The sequence below is a fragment of the Oryctolagus cuniculus genome, chromosome X (genome assembly GCF_051225735.1).
Source record: "Oryctolagus cuniculus isolate XC-2025 breed Fujian yellow rabbit chromosome X, ASM5122573v1, whole genome shotgun sequence".
NCBI lineage: Eukaryota > Metazoa > Chordata > Mammalia > Lagomorpha > Leporidae > Oryctolagus > Oryctolagus cuniculus.
This window is the reverse complement of record NC_142888.1, coordinates 18,151,613-18,172,405: the sequence shown is the minus strand read 5'-3', so window position 1 is coordinate 18,172,405 and position 20,793 is coordinate 18,151,613. Positions and strand designations below refer to the sequence as shown.

Here is a 20,793-nt window from a genome sequence, read left to right as displayed (position 1 = left end):
CATCTTATTTCCTCTCGTTCTGTTCTTAGGTAAAATGGTCCATGTGTCAGATGATTGTCTCTGTCCATTATAAGTCACAGGTCGTCAAAATTATTCAGGTGGTGGGCAATTGGACATGATGTTGATCCTGGTTGAACAGAATGAAGTATGTATATAGTTACTTCATTTTAGGAACTGGGGACACTTTTGTTAGCTAAAAAAAAATAATTGATTTTAAATTGTTTGGAAATGTGAAACTCAATTTTCTTCCTACAAAAGAGATTAAACCAAAAACACAGACACACATGTCCACCATATGAGCAAGTTGTCATACAAACACAAATTAGCTGCCTCCACGTTGTCTTTGTTAATGAGTATTTGTTTGCTCCTGTTCAGTCATCCAGAAATGTTCTTTTGCACGAATAGATGGAAAGCAATTACAGAGGCTTCTTCCCATTTTTGAAAATTGGGATGACATTTGCTATCTCCAATGTTAACATAGTTCCTGAAAGACCACTGACAGCAAGGTAGAACTGTATTGTGCAAATTCTCTCATTTCCCTCTAATATAATTGGTCAGGGGCCAGAGATTTGAGCTCATTTAGAACTGCAAGGTGCTCTTTTAAAATTTCCTCACCTATTTTGGGCTTCATTTCCCTCATACAGTTATGCTGTTTCCAGTCTGATGAACATTCACCTTGACAGAGCAGACAAGGAAAATTTGCTGAGCACTTCTGCTTTCTCTGTCATCTACCCCTAACCTTCTGCCGTCTGCCCCAATCAGTGAACCTTCATCCTTCTGGTTCTTCTTGCTTTCTCCAAACAGAAGTGAAAAGGCCCTGCATGTTGTCTTTAACATCACAAACCTCAGTTCATTCCAAGGTTGGAAGACAGTTCCGTGTTGTTGTTTTCACATTTCACATAGCATGCATTTTTCTTTTTTTTTTTTTATTAAAATAAAGAGAACAGATTTCATGTATTTCATAGGTACAGTTCTAAGAGGATAACCAGATTTCTCTCCCTCCCCTCTCCCTCCCTTATCCCCCTCCTTCCCTTCCTTCTTTTCTTTTCATTAATTTTTGCAAAGACATAATATTTATCTACTCTATAATCACATGCTGGATTCACCAATAATCATAATATTCAACAAGTAAAAAGTAGGATGACCACAGTTTCAAGACTAGAAAAAAGGGCTAAAATGACAGTCATATTACAAGATGTCTGTTTCAGTCCTTTTTTTGGTAGTCTTTATTAACAGAAAACATATGCTATTTGTCTTTTTGAGATTGGCTTATTTCACTAAGCGTAATGGTTTCCAGTTACATCAATTGTGTTACAAAAGACAAGATTTCATTCTTTCTTACAGTTGAACAGTGTTCCATAGTGTATGTATACCACATTTTCTTTATCCAGTCATCAGCTGACGGATATCTGGGTTGATTCCATATCTCAGCTATTGTGACTTGAGCTGCAATAAACATAGGGGTACAGATAATCCCTTCATGTGATGATTTCATTTTGTTTGAGTAAATTCCCAGGGATGGGATGGCTGGGTCATATGGTGGATCTATTTTCAGGTTTCTTAGAAATCTCCATACTGTCTTCTGTATTTGTTGTATTATTTTCCATTCCCACCAACAGTGGATTAGAGGACACTTTCCCTCACAACCTTGCCAGCATTTCTTGTTCTTTTCATGTATGCTCTAGTTTGTATCCCCCATTTCAGTCCATGTTCAGACCCTTGTAAAATCTGAGCTCATTTGAGGATTCCCTGTACTGTGAAATGCACCTCATTAGATGCCACCTGTTGTTTCACACGCACTGGGATCATTTGCTTTCATACTGCCAAAGACTTATTCTTAAAGCTTCACCAGCCTCCTGAGGCGTTTTCGCTTTAAAAATAGAAGATCATGAGATGACTACACTTTTCCTTGCTAGCTGAACAGACATACCTCTCTCTCTCTCTCGCACGCACGCATGCACGCACATGCACACACATGCATGTACACGTGCACTCCTGAAAGACAAGTACTACTTTATTTGCCTTACAGATTGACCAGTTCTATCATTATGTATGGGAATAAATGGGTGAATAGTATAATATTCTGGATAACTCATTAAATTTCTTGCCATATAACCTGATTAGACTTTGGAACCCTTTGAACTTCTGTCTGCATATGATAAGTTTGACAGTCAGTCTATATATTAGTTCTCTTGCATGAGAAGAATCTATGCATACTGTGTGAAGGAATAGAGAGGAATAAATTAAGTTTGTTAAATGTTTCCGATTTGGATTATTAGCCTGGCTAAGACAGTGTGTAAGTGAAGAGAATTAAGTATTTGAAAATCATGTTTTTATTTCTTACTTGAGGTAAAAATTTACATAAAATTAAACAGATCTGTGAAAAATCTTAAAAAAATTTCATGAAAAATGCACAGTCTAAAAATGCATGGATTGTTTAAAAGTTTACAACAAAATAAACATCTTATAATTCCATCTATGACAAAACTTTCTGAAGTACCCTTTAATTGGGAAAGGTTGAAGAGTTTATTCTCATATAAAATTTGAACCTGTTATTTTTTGTGGGGAGCAACTCGGACTAGACTAAGTTACTGGAATTAAGACTTATTCTATGCATCTGCTCTCCCACAATATGGCGCTGGGAGAGGAGGAAACAGCTTCTACGCAGCTGCCTCTTGCCAACTTGAGTGATGACCTGCAGGAGCTGATCCTGCTCCTGATTGGAGGAGAGCAGCGTACTCGGCGTGTGGGCAGCCGAGTTGGGATTGGCGGAGGAGGACTATAAAGGAGGAGAGAGACAACATGCACGAGGAACATCTAAGGGGAACACCTGTGCAGCCCCCGAGAGAGCTGGCCGGCGGTGTGCCACTCCCCCGCGGAAGTGGGGAAAGTGGCCAGGGGGAACCGCCCTTCCACGGAGGTGGAAGGGACGGTAGCCAACCCGGGAAGAACCAGCAGCAAACCCGGGGAGGGCCGAGCAGACGAAAGAACAGCGCAGGGTCCTGTGTCGTTCCTCCACGAAGACGGGGAGCGACAATTTTTAGTTCCTTATTTCAGTCTGCAAATATATTTTGTATAGTACTCAGATTCTGCCATCAAAAATATTTTCCATGTTTTGTTATTGGGTGTATCTGTGGTAGATATTTAAGGAGATATGGAAACTATATCTGTGGTAGATATTTATATATCTGTGGTAAATATCTGTGCTAGATATTTAAGGAGATATTTAAGGAGATATTAAATGCTCAGCCTAAAGAGTTTTATCAAGTTGTAAACTATAAAACTAACACCTCATGAAACTCACACATCAGTCAAAAAAATAGACCAATGCCATAATGTCACAAAGTCTCTTCATGTCATCTTTTGGTCAATCCCCACCTCCTATGGGTACCTACTGATCTTATTTATGTTAAGACAGGTTAGTTCTTTCATTCTTGAATACATATAAATGGAATCATACAGTATGTACTATTTTTATTAGCATACTATTTGAAATTCCTCCATACTGTGAGTATGCAAGTAGTTGGTTCCATTTTTGCTGGTTAGCATTTTATTCTATAGATATACACAATTTTTAAATTTTTAAATTTTGATTTGAGTAAGAGAGAGAGAGAGAGAGGCCCCCTCTACACACACACATCTAAATGGTTCACGTCCCAAAATGCATACAGCATCTGAGATGGGAAGTATTGAAGCACAGGGCCAGGAATTCTATCCTGGTCTCCCATGTGGTTGGAAGGTATACAACTACAACCTCCCAGTGTCTATACTAGCAGAAAGCTGGAGTCAGAAATTGGAGTCAGGCATTGAACAAAGGTTCTCAGATGTAGAACGTGGGCATCTTAACTGCTAGTTCACATCTGCCAATACTCCTTTTCATAAGAATTCAAATTGTTTTCAGTTTGTTACTATTATGAATAAAAATGCTATGAACACTTGCATACAAATATGATATGTTTCATTTTTAAGATTTATTTAATTGAAAGAGTTAACACATGCATATGCAAGAGAGAGAGAGAGAGAGAGAGAGAGAGAGAGGGAGGAAAGATAGAAAAAGAGAGAAATCTTCCAACTACTGGTATACTCTCCAAATGGCTGCAATGGTTGGGGCTGGGCTGGGCCAGAGCCAGGAGCCAGGAGTTTCTTCCAGATCTACCACATGGGTGTCAAGGGCCCAAATACTTGGGCCATTTTCCATTGTGTTCTCAGAAGCATCAGTAGGGAGCTGGATTAGAAGTGGAGGAGCCAGGAATTGAACTGGCACACATAGTTGATACTGGTGTCAAATGCAATGGCTTAACCCACTGTGACACAATGCCAGCCCCTGTTTACATTTATTTTGAGTAAACACCTTGAAATGGAATAACTTGGTCAAATGTTTAGCTTTGTAAGATACTACCAAGCCATTTTCGAAAGTGATTGCACCATTCACAGTTCTGCCAGGGATGAAGAAGAACTCTATCTACTCTATATTCTCATCAGTTTTAGATATTATTGGTCATTTTAATTTTTGCTATTTTATAGGATATGAAGTGGCGTGTTATTGTGATTTTAATTTGTATTGCTCTGATGATTAACAATATTAAGCATCTTTTCATGCATTCATTGGTCATTCATATAGATCACGCCTTTCCAAACTGCTTTTCTTTATACTGGGTGAGAGGAACGTGGTGATTGGACAGTAGAAAGACGTTTTCTTTGTTCTTTCTTTTCTTCTTACTTTCTCTGAAGAGTGCATTAGAATGCAGGGCTGCTGCTCCGGAAGCAGTGCATTGGCTTTGTAAAAGCACTGCTCCGTGGCATTCCTGTCACTAATATGAAGCTCTGAACATTTTAATTTCTTTGACCAGCTGCTAACAATAGTCTCTTCAGAGCCATCAGCACTAATTTTTTGGTTGGAAACCTACAAGGTCTTTAAAAATACAGAAATAAAATTTAATCATGGTTTTAACCACATGTGCTATACTCTTAGAAATGCCTTCAACATGCTCAAAAATTTTGTTGTTTCACATATACCAATGAAAAAGAGTCATTCGCATATTTGGTCATTTAGAGAATACCTTTAACTGATCAGCATCTGAAAGTATGTCATTGTAAAAATAAAAAGAAAGAATAACAAAGGAAAGAGGAAGGGAGAGTGGGAGCTTGGGCAGTAAGAAAGGTAGGGTGGCAAATATCACTATGTTCTTAAATCTGTATATAAGAAATACATGAAATTTGTTCACCTTATATAAATTTTTTAAATTTAACAGAAAAAAAGAAGACAATGCCCCTGTACTAAAGACAAATTTAAACTTCCATTCAGAATTATTAAGATGAATTTTATGTATTATGAAAAAGACCAGATATTGGACATAATCTAAGTACAGTAGGGTTTTACAAGATAGATAACTTCAGGTTGAGAATTTATTCATGAAAAAGATAATATTTGGTATATTTCGTTTACTCATTAAACACATATATTCTGAGCATAATCAAAACATGCACTTTACTAGGCACTAGAGCAAGGAAAAACAGATATGGTTCTTGCTTACATGCAACTCAGGATCTAGTGTATTTTCATGAAAGGACTCCATAAGTAGAAATGAGAGAAAATCACCAGGCCATCCCCATTCCTGTTGAGTTGTCCAGTTGTGCTGATGCATGAATGAAGAATTGAGGAGTCCTTTCATCTGGTTTTCCTTGCTCTAGTGCCTAGTAAAGTGCATGTTTGCTTGAAAATGCTTTATTTGAAGTTTCAATTAATTGGAAAGTTTCTGAAATGCTGAGTGGTAGCTGAGGAGGGAAACTTCCCTAGAGACAAAACTTTAGAATACAATTACATTTGATAATTGAATCTTCTCTTCTACACAGATTGTATTGACAAGGAAGTTAAATCCTCTATAGCTAGTTTTTTTTTTTTTTTTTTTTTTTTTCCTCTTCATACAACAATCCCTAACCTTTTAGAGATTCACATGGACAATTGTGGAAGTTCTAACAGAAGATTTGCTGAAGTCCTCTGGCTGTTTTATTCTTAGCTTCCTCTGGTCTGTATGCATTTCAGATCATTTGTAATATTGCAGATACACTAATATCAGGGAGAGAATTGAGGTTTTTTTTTTTTTTTTACATATTTTGGTTTCCAGAGGGTATGCCCAGTCAACAAGAGATACACAATTGTTTTATCTCATCATCACTTCTCACCTAAATCCATGAAGGAGAGGAGTATAACCATATAACAGATAATGATTTGGAAAATAAGAAATCTAACCTCACGAATTAATGCTTAAAAAAGTCAAAAAAGTGCAGCATCCACTTAATGCCTGTAAACATGACAACAGGAACATATAAGGCTTAGTGATCTCCAGCAGGTGCTTAGATATGGTATTAGTTTATGTCTTGGGGGTTCTATAATCTAAGCTAAATGCTTAAATCAATTAATCGATGTTAGACACAGAGATCTGTTTTTTATACCTCTTTATTTTGTTTCTGGGCCTTTCCATTCTCCAGAGCCTAAACTTGATAACTTGTTATGTGTAGCAAGAGATGAGGTTCAGATAAACACAATTATTTTTTAATGTCTCTTTTCCATATAGGGTTTTTTTAATTTATTTTGAAAATTTACTTTTCAACATTTTCCAAATAAAAAAACAATGGAGAGGATTGTGTCATATTGCCAGTTTTCTGCTCAGTTTATCAACAAATATTCTTGAGAAAGTATTAATCTAAGCAGTGCTCACCACTCTGCCTGGTGATACAGAGAATGGGAAATAAAACTGTCTTCAAGGCATTTATAACCATAATTACCAGAACCTCTCTGTTCTTTTCCTTACCATTTCCCAAAACTCATTCACAAATACACACACATTGATACTCATGCACGTAATTACACCATTAATTGATCTATTTTATTCTCAAGGCAGTCTCCACAGTTGTTTTATATAACTGTATAGAATACTATATGGTTATTTGCCCATATTGCATTATATGTAATTGTTTACTTGTTATGTTCTTTCCCATTACATTGAGACTATTGACAATAAAATATAAGTTTATTTATCATGCAGGGGTAGGGAATGTTTTTTCTGCCAAGGGCCATTTGAATATTTATAACATAATTGGCAAACTGTACACAATTATCAGCTTAAACATTAACCTGCTATAGATTTGTTGAATTTCGAGTCCTGCTTGCAATTGCCTTGGCAGGGCCATATCAAATGATTTCCCAGGCCTTATATGGCCCATGGGCCAGATGTTCCATCAGACACAGAATACTTACCCTCCATATCTGAAGTGGTCTGCATTGATAAAAATACTTACCTGTACTGAATAATTTACCTATATTAAACAAGCATCTGGAATATATACCATAGCAAAAATATATGGAATTTGCACGTCATACAGAATAGAAAGAATTTTAATTCCTTAAAGAGCCACACTAGTATATTTTGAAATCCTCTTTGACCACTGATTTCTACCAATCAGGGGGTGAAATTTAGGGTCGGAAAACACGAGAAACTTTGAGAGAACAGTATTCTTTTTTGCTTTTCAAAATTTGTAAGGAGTCATATTGCCTCCATCTTTCTATATTGTACTCACCATGATGTTAACTAATCTGCTTGCCAGCAAATGGCAATAAAATGTTGTCAATCTATCGAGGATCAATACTGAAAAAATCACTCCTTTCTGTCCTGTGTAGCAATCAGCATGCAAATAGGGAACTCCAAAATATGTTTGGATCATGATTACTTGCTTTGAAGTTGTCCATAATCATTTCAGTAAAAATGGAGAACCCAACCACATTCGGAGTCAAACCCAAATGACAAACCTTACTTTATCAACTTAGTTCCTTCAGTAATGTTCTCCACTTTACTCTAATTTTCAGTGTAGTTTCTTCTCTATGCTCCATACCAATATTCTCAAATACCCAGTCAATAATCTTTCCTTTATTCCTATTCTCAGTACATGTCCAAATGTCTAAGTCCTATTTACTTACCTCCCAAATAACTCATAGTTCCATCCACTTCTTTCTATTTCCACCATGGTCTTCTCAATCCAAGCTACCTTCTTCCTACACTTTAACCACCATGGTGTCTCTTATTTCTACTCCAGAGCTTCTCTAATCCATTCCTCCTTTTTCAGCCACTGATGACTAGCACCTAGCAAAGTGCCTGGCCAATAGGTTGTGCTCAATAAATAGTTGACTCATGGATTTAAAATATTTGATAGGCATGGCAAATACCAATAGGGTACTAAAACTTGGCAGAATCAATGAGGCTAGATCTTTTAATGAAACATTTCAAATCAGTAATCAATTCAAATACACATTGTATTTTTTTTTTTTACTTTTGTTGCTGTTTCTGTATACACACATATATTGTATCCCCCTCTCCCTACCAGATGACTTTTGGATAATTATTTGTGTAACTACAAATTAATAGTATTTCTAGAAAGTAGGGAGATAAGGGATTTATTTAAATTTGTATTGATTCAATGGGCAAAAATATAGAAAGAGATACATAGATAGATTGACAGAGTAGGGGCTCCCATCAACTGCTTCCCTCCTCAAATGTCCATGACAGCTGATACTGAAGATGGGACCAGGTAGCTCAATCTAGGTTTCCCATGTGGATAACAAGGACTCAAGTTCTTGAGCCATCACTGCTGCCATCCAGGGTCTGCGTTAGCACAAAACTGGAGTCAGGAATCAGAGGCAGGCTTTGAACCCAGGCACTCAGATATGCAATGTGTTTTAACCAGTGAGTTAACTAATAACCAAAAGTCTGCCAGACAGAGGCTATTTTAAAAGACTTATTTCTGCTTTCAAATATTCTGTCATAAGAGCGTATTTTGGGGGTTATATGCAATATGCTCCATGATGAAAAATCTCTATTGGAAAAATTCTGGTATTCAAAATATGCTATTAATTATGTAAGAAATAAATGTATGCCCAAAGTCATGTGTGCTATAAATGGGATCACTTAATAAAAGAGAAGTATAACCATGGAGAAGAGCTGCCTTGTTATCAGAGAAAGACCAATTTGTTTTCTAACAAATCTAAATAAATGGGGAGAAAAATAGCTCTTCAGTGTTCTCAATTATTTCTCCTGAAGTTCTCATAAATGATTTGGAAGTGGATGAGGACTGAATAAATCTGTGAACCTAGAGAGCGCTAACATTGATTTTAATAAAGTAAAGCCTATTCACTTTGCAAAGTTGTGTACTTTATAACAACAGTTTTCTTAAAAGCGATTCAGTTGCCCTCAGAGAATGGCAGGTGTAAGCAAGCCACATCTAAAGGCTTCAAATTATTCAGCAAACAATATTCTAATGCCAAGACCTATCTGAGAGAGATTTAATGTACAGCTCTCAGTTTCAGATCCCCAAGGCAGAATTTAACACATAAATATTTTTCCCTTTTCATATCCTTCTGTGTTGAATTTCTGTTTGAAATTGAGGAATGCATGTTTTTTTAAAAAAAAATTATGCCCAGGGCATCATTTTTGGGAGGAAAGAAATGGTAAAAAGGCTAAGAGAATATTACAAAGCATGTAATACTTAAAGAACTTTATGATGAATTCATTTGGTATCAACATTAATAGCAGTGGTAATAATGAATGCATATATCACTGATGTTGATGAAATAAACACATCCAAAGGAAATTTCATTGTAATTTGATATTAGGCAAATACCCATTAAAATAAATCGCTACTGTACATAATTTTCCTTTAGTTCATTGGCAGGATGTTTGCTTTGGAAAAAGAACAGTCTAATTCCAGTTTTAGGAGGAATTATCATTATTCTTTTATAGCAACCATTATCGGGAGCAGATGGGGAATTGTACCAATGAATATATCTACTATTATATCTCACTGAGCAAAAAAAAAAAAAATTAGATGAAATCTAACAAGACCCTCTCCTACCTCCAGTTCCTATGACAAACTCATGAAAATATCCATATGGTTTCAGCATTTTTATTACTGGGGCATAATAAAAGTTAACTGAAATGAAAATAAAATTAGTCCAGGAGAAAGAAAAGACTAAAAAGGTGCATTTTATTTCTGATTATTCGTTTGCAAACACTGCTCCTATTTTGTTTGATTTAATTTGCAAATTAGTAGGACAAAATCTCTAGGTTCTTAGTGAGAAGTCCAATCTGTAGGATAGCTCAAATTCGTACAGAAATTTTATGGTCAAGAGAAAAACCACACTCCTTATTACTGAAACTTCAGCTGTAAAGTACGGTAAATGCATGGCTGACACTAAATAGAAACAGTTTATAAATACCTATAGAGAAGAGGGGCACTCATCTTCCTCTAGGGCTCCTGAAGGACCACCAAAGAGAGGGAACAGTTAAGCAAGAGAACCATTTGGTTTTATTGGCAGTTGGGGCTAAGCTTGAAAGCTCAGTGACAGGAGAGCAGACTGCAAAATGAGAAGGGAGAAGAGAATGTAGATATCCTTTACTGATTCCTTTCTGTATGAGCATGTTTGAACTTGATCTTGGAGTTGATAGGCCTGATTCTTCTTATGGGGAGGGGGGTCGCCTTGACTTCTAACCTTTATTCTCATCTCCTACATCTCTCATTCTTTACTCAAAATTGTCATTTGTTTAAGCCATTTCCATGTTTCTTCTCATTCTTCCTATTATTTATATATTATATTTTCACTCTTGTGTCCCTCTCCATCTAACTCCTGGGTTTCCTGAATTGTAGCCATCTTTCAGTCCTTCAGACTACCCACATCAGATGTTCCCACAGAGTCAATACTATTTCTTTCACCTGGTTAAAATCATCCAGTCCACAGATGGACTAAGTTCCATGTGACCTGTTGCTGTTGCTATGTGTCCTGGGTATTTTTCTGTTTGCTTAGCTACCTTATACCGTCTGAAAAAAGTTGAATGATACCTTCTGATGCATATTAAAATCTATGAAGACAATGATTGTTATATAGTTTAAGAAAGAACATGACAGGCAAGCTTGTTTAATTTATCTTTGAGAAAAACACCAAAATCTGTTTTTTTTTTTTATCTCTTCAATACTGGGGACTAACAGAGAAACACTGAGAATGGTGTTAATCAGGACAGAAAGAGAAGAAAGCACCATGTTTTTATGAAACGCTATCTTCAAATTTCTCAGTTCTCCACAAGGCTGGTTTGTTTGCTGGTTGGTTTGTTTTGAGGAGAGAGGCAGAGAGACGCAGCGAGAGCTCCTTTCCAGTGGTTCATTTCCCCACATGCCTGCAACAGCCCCCAGCTGGTTTCAAAGCTAGGACCCAGGAGTTCAGTCCAGAATTCAGTCTCCCACAGTAACCACTTGAGCCATGACCCCTCCCTCCCAGGGTGTGCTGTAGCAGGAAGCTGAAATCAGGAGCTTGAACCAGGTATCAAACCCAGGTACTCTGATATGGACCACGGGTGTTGAGGCTCCTAATCACTGGGCCACATGCCTGCCCCAAATAGTATTATATTATTACATATTTTCACCTGACCAATGAGTAATGATTAATAATGATTAATCTGTCTCAAAATAATTCATTAACATAATTACAAGTAAACCTTAGGATTGGATTCTTGAGACATATTTGTTCATGAAAGTTTTTTCTTCCCACTATTTCTCACAGTCTTTATCTTTTCTCCCAACTTTATATCTTCTATTTCCCTATTTTTGTCACTGGTTTGTGATTTGTTTTGCCAATTCTTTATCTCCTACATAGCTCATCCAATTTGTCATTGTACAGTTTCTCATAACCGCTTCTTAGCTTGTTCTTTTTCTTCATTTGTCACATTTTATTTTCTATTTATTATGTGTTCATGCAGTCTAGGAAAGCTTTGCAAATATCTTTTTTTCAAATTATTCAACGTTTTCATATAAAAGATAGAGGCTTGTTTTTCTCTTATGCTTCCCTCTATAAAAATGTAGCAATTCCTTCTTTGCTTATATTTCCTCTTTCATTTCCCCAATTTGAGTGGACTAGAAGGACTTAGACATGACAGTGTTATTTTCTATAATTTGGTAGCACTTCTCAATTTAAAAAGCATAAAGGAAGTTGAGAATAATACAGTCATTCTAAGCATGCCCCCTCCTGCTCTCCTACCCTTTCCACGTCTTTCTAGGCTACCCTTTCTTTCATAGTATATCTGTTTTTGTATGCCTTTGTCCCTTTTCCCAGAGATTCTGATTCAGTAGGCTTAGGGTAGAATTCTGGGCTTTTATAGCTTGTAAACTCCCCAGAGGAGCCTGATATGCACTCCTTTTTAAGAATGAATGCTTTAATATTGGAATCAAAACACAATAAGCTTTCTAACTGTGAGGAATAATCCAGTAGATTTAATTATGATTTTCTTTCTGTCTAAAACTAAGACTAGATGTTAATTGCCAGAAAAATAGACAAGGATGCCTATGAAAATAATACATTAATATGAAACCAAAGCTTGGTCATGAATCATTTAATATGTCAAATATTTAGAGGCTATAGAATTAAAATTAACTTATGTTTTTCACTGAGTGAATAAAGTTGATTGAGATTTTACGTTTAATTTTGTAAGTCAGATGTTATCACTTATTTTAGATTTATTTATTTAGGAAGCAGAGAGAGAGGGATACGGAGAGAGGGATGTTCCATCCACTGGTTCACTCCCCAAATGGCTGCAATGGCCGGGCCTGGGCCAGGGTTGGGCCTGGCCAAAGCCAAGAGGCAGAATCTTCTTCCAGGTCTCCCACATGGATGCAGGAGCCCAAACATTTGGGCCATCTTCCACTGCTTCCTCAAGTGCATTAATAGGGAGCTGGATTGAAAATAGAGCAGCTGAAATTCAAACCAGCGCTCCTATGGGATGCCAGCGCTACAGACGGCAACTTGATGCATTATGCCACAGTGCCAGCCACAGATGTTATCATTTTGTGGCCAAAAGGCTAAATATAAAGCATCACATGCAAACTTTTACTTCCTATTCTGAACCATTATTTTGCTTTGTCTTGCTTTATCACTGAAAACCCTTATTGAATTTACAACCTGCAAATATTTTCCTGGTTAGAAAATCTTCTCACACAAATGCAGCTAATTATTTAGTGAGCTCTTCTTTGACAAAATTAAAAAAAATTAAAATACTGATTTATATGTATATGCACACACACTCATACACACATATACACATATATGATTTAGATCTAACGATTTCAAAGTATTGTTCATTCTTAGCTATTCAATTCTGTCTCTTATCCGGTAAAATAGACATAAAACCTTGGTTGGTTCTACAGTTGGGTTGTAGAGGTAATCATGAATATCAGCATCAAAAAGACAAGGCAGAAGGGCTGAGATAAAATTTCTGAGGTAGCATCTAAGTGTATGGTATTATAAACAGCATTAAGAATATCTTGATTCCTTAACAAAAACTCAAAAAGTCATTCACTCCATTACTTTATGACCCCAAGTATTGTTTCTGAAGCAACAATATTGCCATCCCCTTAGAGCTTTTTAGAAATACAACATTTTGGCCCCTCTACAAACCCACTAAATCAGAGTCTACAGTTTAATAAGATCTCCAGGAGATTCTCATTCACATTAAAGTCTGAGAAGCACTACTCATAACAGTATCTAATATGTACCCCATGCATTTTAAAGCTATAAATTAATAAATACAAGTATTATAAACCGATGGAGGTACAAAACAATGAACCATGGTCTCTCTCTTCTACCTGCCTCCATGATTCTATGTTTTAGGTAAATTCTTTCCCATTTTAGTAGTCACTCATACTTGCATGATCCAGCTTGTTCCATGCCCTGTTGATTCTCCCTTAATGGTTCATAATACCTGTATACTTTACTTTCTGGTTTATCGTCAAAACTCTAGTTTTAGCCCCACTACCTATATCCCTTACTCCTGTTCTAACTGTTGTATATGTTTTCCTGTCTCAACAAAGCCTAGATTCTACCACAGAATTATCCAGAATTATACATTTTAGACCTGACACTTCTGTATTTAAATTGAAGTCATTTTCTGTTGCCTTCCAATAGATTACAATGTTCTTAATAAAAAAGTTAAATCCTCTCTTCCCAGGCCCCAGTATCCACCCAGCACTGCATCTCTCCTTGAACTCTTGTTCTATGCAGTGACACAGAGCCCAGCTGTATACTCCTGATCAGATCATGGAGACTGCACAGCAAAGGGGCTTCTGTGATCTTTTCAGTGCCCCCAACCCTCCATTGCCTATGTTCTTTATCAAATTTTGACAGAAGTCTTTTTCCACTGAGATCATCCGTCTACATGTCTACCACTTAGTGATCACCTTGTTTTCTTTATCCTAATCTATATAGTGTAACAAGTTGTCATTCACATTTGTATTTAACCTCTTCAACTAGATTGATTATACACCGCCTAAAATCGAGAAAACTGCTTTTTTCTTTGAACCTCTAAGAGACCCAGTAATAAGTATTAATAATAATGACACCATGGTGATCAGACTAAACTTTCTCTCTCCTTTCTTTTTTTCACCCTTCTTTTCTCCTTCCCACTTCTTTTATTCATAGATTCATGTATTCACTCAACAAATACTTATTAAAACCACTCATGCACCCAATACAGTATTTTCCTAAGCAATCTAATACAATCATGAATAAGACAAGGTCTCTGACTTCAAGGAATATATGGTTTAATAGAAATAGATACATTTTGTTATGACTGGTGTCCCTATTACTAAGCAGTGACTATCACATACCACACTGGTCTGACTAAGTGACAAATAGTTATATATATATATATATATATATATATATAAAAATATATATGCATGCAATGGAGCAAAGTCAACTAGATTCAAAAGTCACATGTTTATTAGAGCACACCTCATAAGCATTCCAAAGCATATGATCAGGACAGCTTATGAATAGTTTAAAAACTGGACATAGGTTTATATTCATTGTGATATACTATGTCACTGGAATAATGGAATTGTCATATTTGTTGATTTATGGAGTTTTGTAATTGCTAAAAGTATGCTAGCCAAAATGCTAGTTTTCAAAAAAAAACATGGAAGTCATAAAAAACAATATCAAGAAGTTTATGTAGGATGAGAATCTAAGAAAGATCTAACTCAGTCTCGGAAAACATTCATTTATTAACTTGTTCACTCATTTGGCAGATGTGTACTGGAGTCTGCTATGGGCTTGGTATTTGGTCAAGGGGAAAGGGAACATAATAAGGTTAGGCAATTTGGGAGGTTGCAGGTGTTTGGCCTCACAGTTAAAACACTGGTTGGGAAGGCTGCAACCCATATCTGAGTGTCTGGGTTCGAGTCTTGGCTCCACTCTTAATTCCACCTTCATGCCAGTGTGCACCCTGGGATGCAACAGGTGATGGCTCAAAGAGTTGGAAAACCTGGATTGAGTTTGCAGCTTCTGGTTTCCACCTGACCTGGTGCCTGCTGTTATAGGCATTTGGGGGAGCGAACTAGTATATTGGAGCACTCGCTCGCTCGCTCTCTTAAAAAATAACTTAAGGATTTAAAGTGAATATTAGACAATTTGAATCACATATATTAGAAGGATGTGGTATTTATAAACATGAGTGTATCAGTGACATAAGGATTTGTAAGTCATTTAGATTTAAATACAGTAGATATTTTGAATTCTCATATATCATTTCATTTTCTTTTTTTAGGTTTATTTTATTTATTTGAAAGGCAGAGTTACAGAGAGAGGTAGAGATGGGGAGAGGTCTTCCATCCTCTGGTTCATGCCCCAAATGGCCACAGTGGCCAGTGCTGAGCCTATCTGAAGTCAGGAGCTTCTTCTGGGTCTACCATGTGGGTGCAGGGGCCTAAGCACTTGGGCCATCTTCTGCTGCTTACCCAGGCCGTTAGCTGGGAGCTGGATCAGAAGTGGAGCAGCTGGGACTCGAACCGGCACCCATAGGGAATGCCTGTGCTGCAAGCTGGGGCTTTAACCCACTGTGCCACAACACTGGCCCCATTATTTCATTTTCTAAGTTTCAGATTTAATAATGTGTTATTTTAATTACTTAGGAATACTATATTATCTTTTTTAAAAAAGACAAATAGAGAATGATTTTCATTTTCATTTAATGGCAAGAAAGCATTTTTATTTTTATTCTACTTGGTTGTAATAATCCCTTTTTTAATGGAACTATTTTTCTGACACTTTAAAGTTTCAGTCAGGATAAAAAGTAGAAGATATTTAAGCTTGACACCATCAATGACTCATAAAAATATTCTGGTGCCTATAGATTATTTTAAATTTATTACTATACCTTAGGGATTCCTTGATGGGCTGCTCCTGAAAGCAATTAATTCTCAGTTTTATGTGGCTTTATAATGCAAAATACATTGATGCAAACAGAATTTGAAATAAATTTCCTTTTAATGTAGCAATTAATTTTATTTAAAAATCTCCAGAGGGTTTTTCTTAAAATACTATGACTAGACTCTGTTTGTTCTTTTTCACCTCTCATATCGACAATCACTAAGAAACCTAAATACTTTGCTCACGTTTACATTTTACAACACTTCATAGACTATTAAACATGGAACATCCTTGTGGGGACAAGAAATCGAATTTGCTCTTGAGAAGGTTTCCAACTAATTGATTTGTAGGACATTATCACATCCTCTAGCTGACAAGCTTACAAAAATAAAAACTGGTGCTCAACGGAGAGGTGCTTTTTTACTGACACATAAAAGGTGTCTTTCCATCTTGTAGCCTTTGGATATAGGCGTGTCAGGTTCATAGAGAAACTTTCACATGGAGCTTTTATACTTCTTTGACTCCCAGTACAACTGCATGTGAGAGCACATGGTTTAATCTTTTCTCAAATAAAAGGACATAGGGTTTCATTTTTTGTTTCATCTTTTTGGTATCTTACAGGAGCTCCAGGATGGCATTGGGCAGCGGCAAACTGTCGTCAGAACACTGAATACAACTGGGGAAGAAATAATTCAGCAGTCCTCAAAAACAGATGCCAATATTCTGCAGGAAAAATTGGGAAACTTGAATCTGCGGTGGCAGGAGGTCTGCAAACAGCTGGCAGAAAGGAGAAAGAGGTAGGGTGACAGATAAAATAGGAATTCTAAAATTTTAACAGAACTATTTAAGCTGTCCTTTTAATAAGATTTCATGAAAGAAGATTACAAGCAGGGTGCAAGGCACTGCTATTAAGGAGTCAATCACAGTTAATCAACAGCAGAAAGAACTTTTTAAAAAATTTCTCATTCTAAAATATATACTTGTTGCTAGTTAGTGCGTCTCTTCTATTTTAAACTTTCAAGTTTATTTTTAAAAAAAAATCACACATGATTGCTTAAATATGAATGCCTTCAGTATATTCCAACTTTAACAGGCTGAATTGGACTTATTTTTTAAGGGAGATGAGAAAATGCAATTAAAATGACTATTTTGTGGAAGAGACAGCTCTTTGGTTAGATTAAAAAAAAAAAAAACTATAAATATAACTATGGGCTGAAAATGTTCAAAGAGAAAAACAAAACCCCCAAAAGCTAATTGTCAGGTTCAATCACTGCTTCATTTTCCTTTGGAATGTATTGAAAACACGGAAAGCTAGATACCTGCTGCTGCAGTTGACAGGCATAGAAATTTTGCGAATGGAACTTTGTATTAGGCTTCCAGTTGTTGATGGTAATATTTCATGTTTCATAAGGGACGACTTCATAACAGAATTCAGCCTTTATTTATCAACTGAGACTCTTATTTTGAACAATGAAAACTCAGTTCTATTGCCAAACTCTTGAGTCCTATCTATCTTCTACCGAATAGGGGGCACTTTAGCCCTCTGGAATAACTCATTGATGAATATCTTTCTTTAAAATATAATGAAATTATGCCTACTGTCTTTGTCCATCTCTTCTTGCCTCCTTTGCTCATGTTGCATCATTCAGAAAGTGTACATGGTTCATATCCGTATACAAGCTAGGTACATTATTTGACTCACACACACAGATACAATCTATCCAAAGTTAAAAATTAATGACAAAATCTAAAAATATATTTCCATTAGAACTTGCTTCAGAAAATATTCTTGGTTATATACAGACAAAATAGAGACTCGGACACTGTAGTTAATCTGCTTCGTTGGGAAGATTATATCCTCTCTTCCATATATTGAAATCCTTCTATGAATCACATAAATAGCATGCTATTTAAATAACTGCTATGTTTTATACTATGAACAGGCTTAAACCTGTATAATGTCACTTCTATACTAGACTCAATCTAGTCTAAAATAAAATGGTAAGAAATGAGCAGATTAAAGAACACTGAAAAGCCTGCCACGTGTGTATAGTTATATAAACACGCACACATATCTTGAATTCATAGGGTGGAGTAAATATATTGGAGGGTTAATTTTCTTGAATATATGTAGAATGTTTATCATTGATAGATATCTTACTATATGGTATTATAATGGAGCATATTAACATTCTCTCTGATAACTGTTATCTACCTGAATTTCACAATTATGTCTTGTTATTGGCTTCTAAATGCAAATTATAACTTAAAAATAAAGCTGGTGCAAAGTACCTATTTCACTAAATAAGCTCTAACATTTTAGATCCTTCTAAGTTTATAAGCAAGTAGTATATGCTGACTCTGTTGTGAAATAGTATACAAACTGTAGGTTAATTATAGCTAGGGATTTGACTATAATTGGTTAGAAAAATTTCTCCCATTTGAACATTTTGACCTACATTAATTATTGCACTTTTGTTCTTTAAAAAGTAAAGATCAGCTTCCTTGAGGATTTTTTAAGTCAGCTTTTAAAGTTGTCTACTTCACACCACATTTCAAAAATAAATGTTAGCATATTTAAATTTCCACTGAGATCAGTTTTGTGGCATGCTTCCTCAGAATTTTTATATCATTTGAATTTTTTTGAAATGTAAAAATGTAATGAAATGTAAGTGCCAGTTCTACCAATACGCTCACAGCTATTTCCAAGCATCTAGTAACAAATCAAGTAAAAATAAATAAAATAATATTTCATAAAGAATATGTTAAACTCAACTGTAGGAGGGCTGTAATCATGAAACTATTGTTAATCAATGACATATTTTCAGTGCCACCCAAGAAGAAGTTAAAAGGAAATAGAAGTTATTTATTGCACAGGTGAAAAATAAAATGCCTATTGAATTTAACAACAGTATTGTTAGTCTGCAAAGGTCTTTAAATACAGCTTTTATAAATATTTTATATTTCTTAGTCCAGGGATACACATAAAAGAAAGTATAATTTAGGCAAAAAAAAGTCTAAGAATACTATTTGGAGCCTTACAGGTACATAATTTTAAACCTTTCTCTTTGAAAATGTGATATCAGAAATATGAAAAGAAAATTTTCAGAACAATTTTAACAGTAGTGGGCATCCATTAAGGTCAGGCTGTGTTGCAAGCAAATGAAGTATAAAATACAGACAATTAGTTGTGTGATTTAAGATAGAAAGTTCACTGCTGCTTCGATCAAGTAACAGAAGAACTGGAAACACCTATAGGTTTAACCATGATAGTAATTAGTTTAATGATGTCAAAACCACCAAAATTGTGTTTGCAAACAAAGGAGAGGCAAATGAAAACCCATTAGCTTTTGAGAAAAGTTGTAGGTTGAAACAAAACAGGCCTGTGTGCAAAGGTTCTGACGTTCATATCCATGGAAAGAATGCAGGCAGTGCCATGATCTTGTATGGGGGTGGGGAAAAAGAATAACTGGTTTCACTGATAACTGAAACTAACGATTTCCTTCCATTTTTAATGTAGGCAAAAAACGACTCTAACACTAGCAATATCTATGAAACAACAGATATTTTTCTTAGTTATGGATGCTTCAAAATGTTCATGGTTATAACTATTTCAAAACTGCAGTGGTTATTCGATCTGCCACAAGATCATGTTATTTAATATGTTAAAAAACAGATATGTTACTGTACTAAAATTTATTTTATTAGCAGTTTTATAACTGCATTTCACTATGATTGGTTCCCTTTCGAGTCTTAGTCCCCCTTAACATTATTCTGGGGAGTCTCAGGCTTCACCAGATTGCCAAAGGGGTCCATAACATTGAAATAATGACCCAAACCATATCAAGTCAGTTGTCTGTTTATTTGCCCAGAATCTTATCCTAATTTACTGTGGTATCACTCATTTCAATGCGCAGTCACCACCTTCATGTACTTCTGTTCTGCCAGGGTTTTACAGGAGAAGATGTCAAGCGAATATAGGGAGCAAAGTCTTGAGGCAAGGGATTGCTGACACAATGGAGAGTATTTCATTTAGAATCCTGTCAGTTGATAAAAGACTGGCTGGAGAAGGAAGAAATCTAATAGGAAATGGAATCCCTAAACTCAGGAATCTGACTCATAACCCTTAGAAATAAAAACTCAGCTCATGAGATTGTATTTCTTCTTCCTTTAGAGAAATATTTCATTTCACAGATAAGGCAATCATTGCACTAACATATATTGAGATATACTGGTTTTAATTTCAACATTGTCTGATTGAAAATGTTTCTTAATTTTTCTCTTTTCCCTACTTAAAAAGTTGGTATTATATATTTAAAAATATTGAAAATTTTGATAAACAATAATTATACATATTTATGGAGTACTGTGTGATACTTCAACAAATGCATTCAATGTTTTCTGAGCCAACCTCAGCAATCACTATTCTCCCTTCCCATTATGATGCTATAATTGGAGTCCTGGAGCTCTGCTCTTGTATTTACTTAGAAAACAAATACTAGATTCTTGTGAACTCTAATAACCCTACTATACTGTGCTACACTTGGAACTTA

General features: G+C 35.8%; 1 protein-coding gene across 13 annotated transcripts in view; it reads left to right on the top strand.

The window, feature by feature from the left end:
- The window catches only part of DMD (dystrophin), a 2,249,390-nt gene that overhangs the window by 1,350,773 nt on the left and 877,824 nt on the right, over positions 1 to 20,793 (top strand). For all 13 annotated transcript variants that reach the window (XM_070067426.2, XM_051827673.3, XM_070067427.2 and 10 more), the window contains one exon: positions 16,862 to 17,037. In XM_070067426.2, the coding sequence (XP_069923527.2) occupies positions 16,862 to 17,037 (176 nt within the window). The remainder of the gene's footprint in view (positions 1 to 16,861; positions 17,038 to 20,793) is intronic.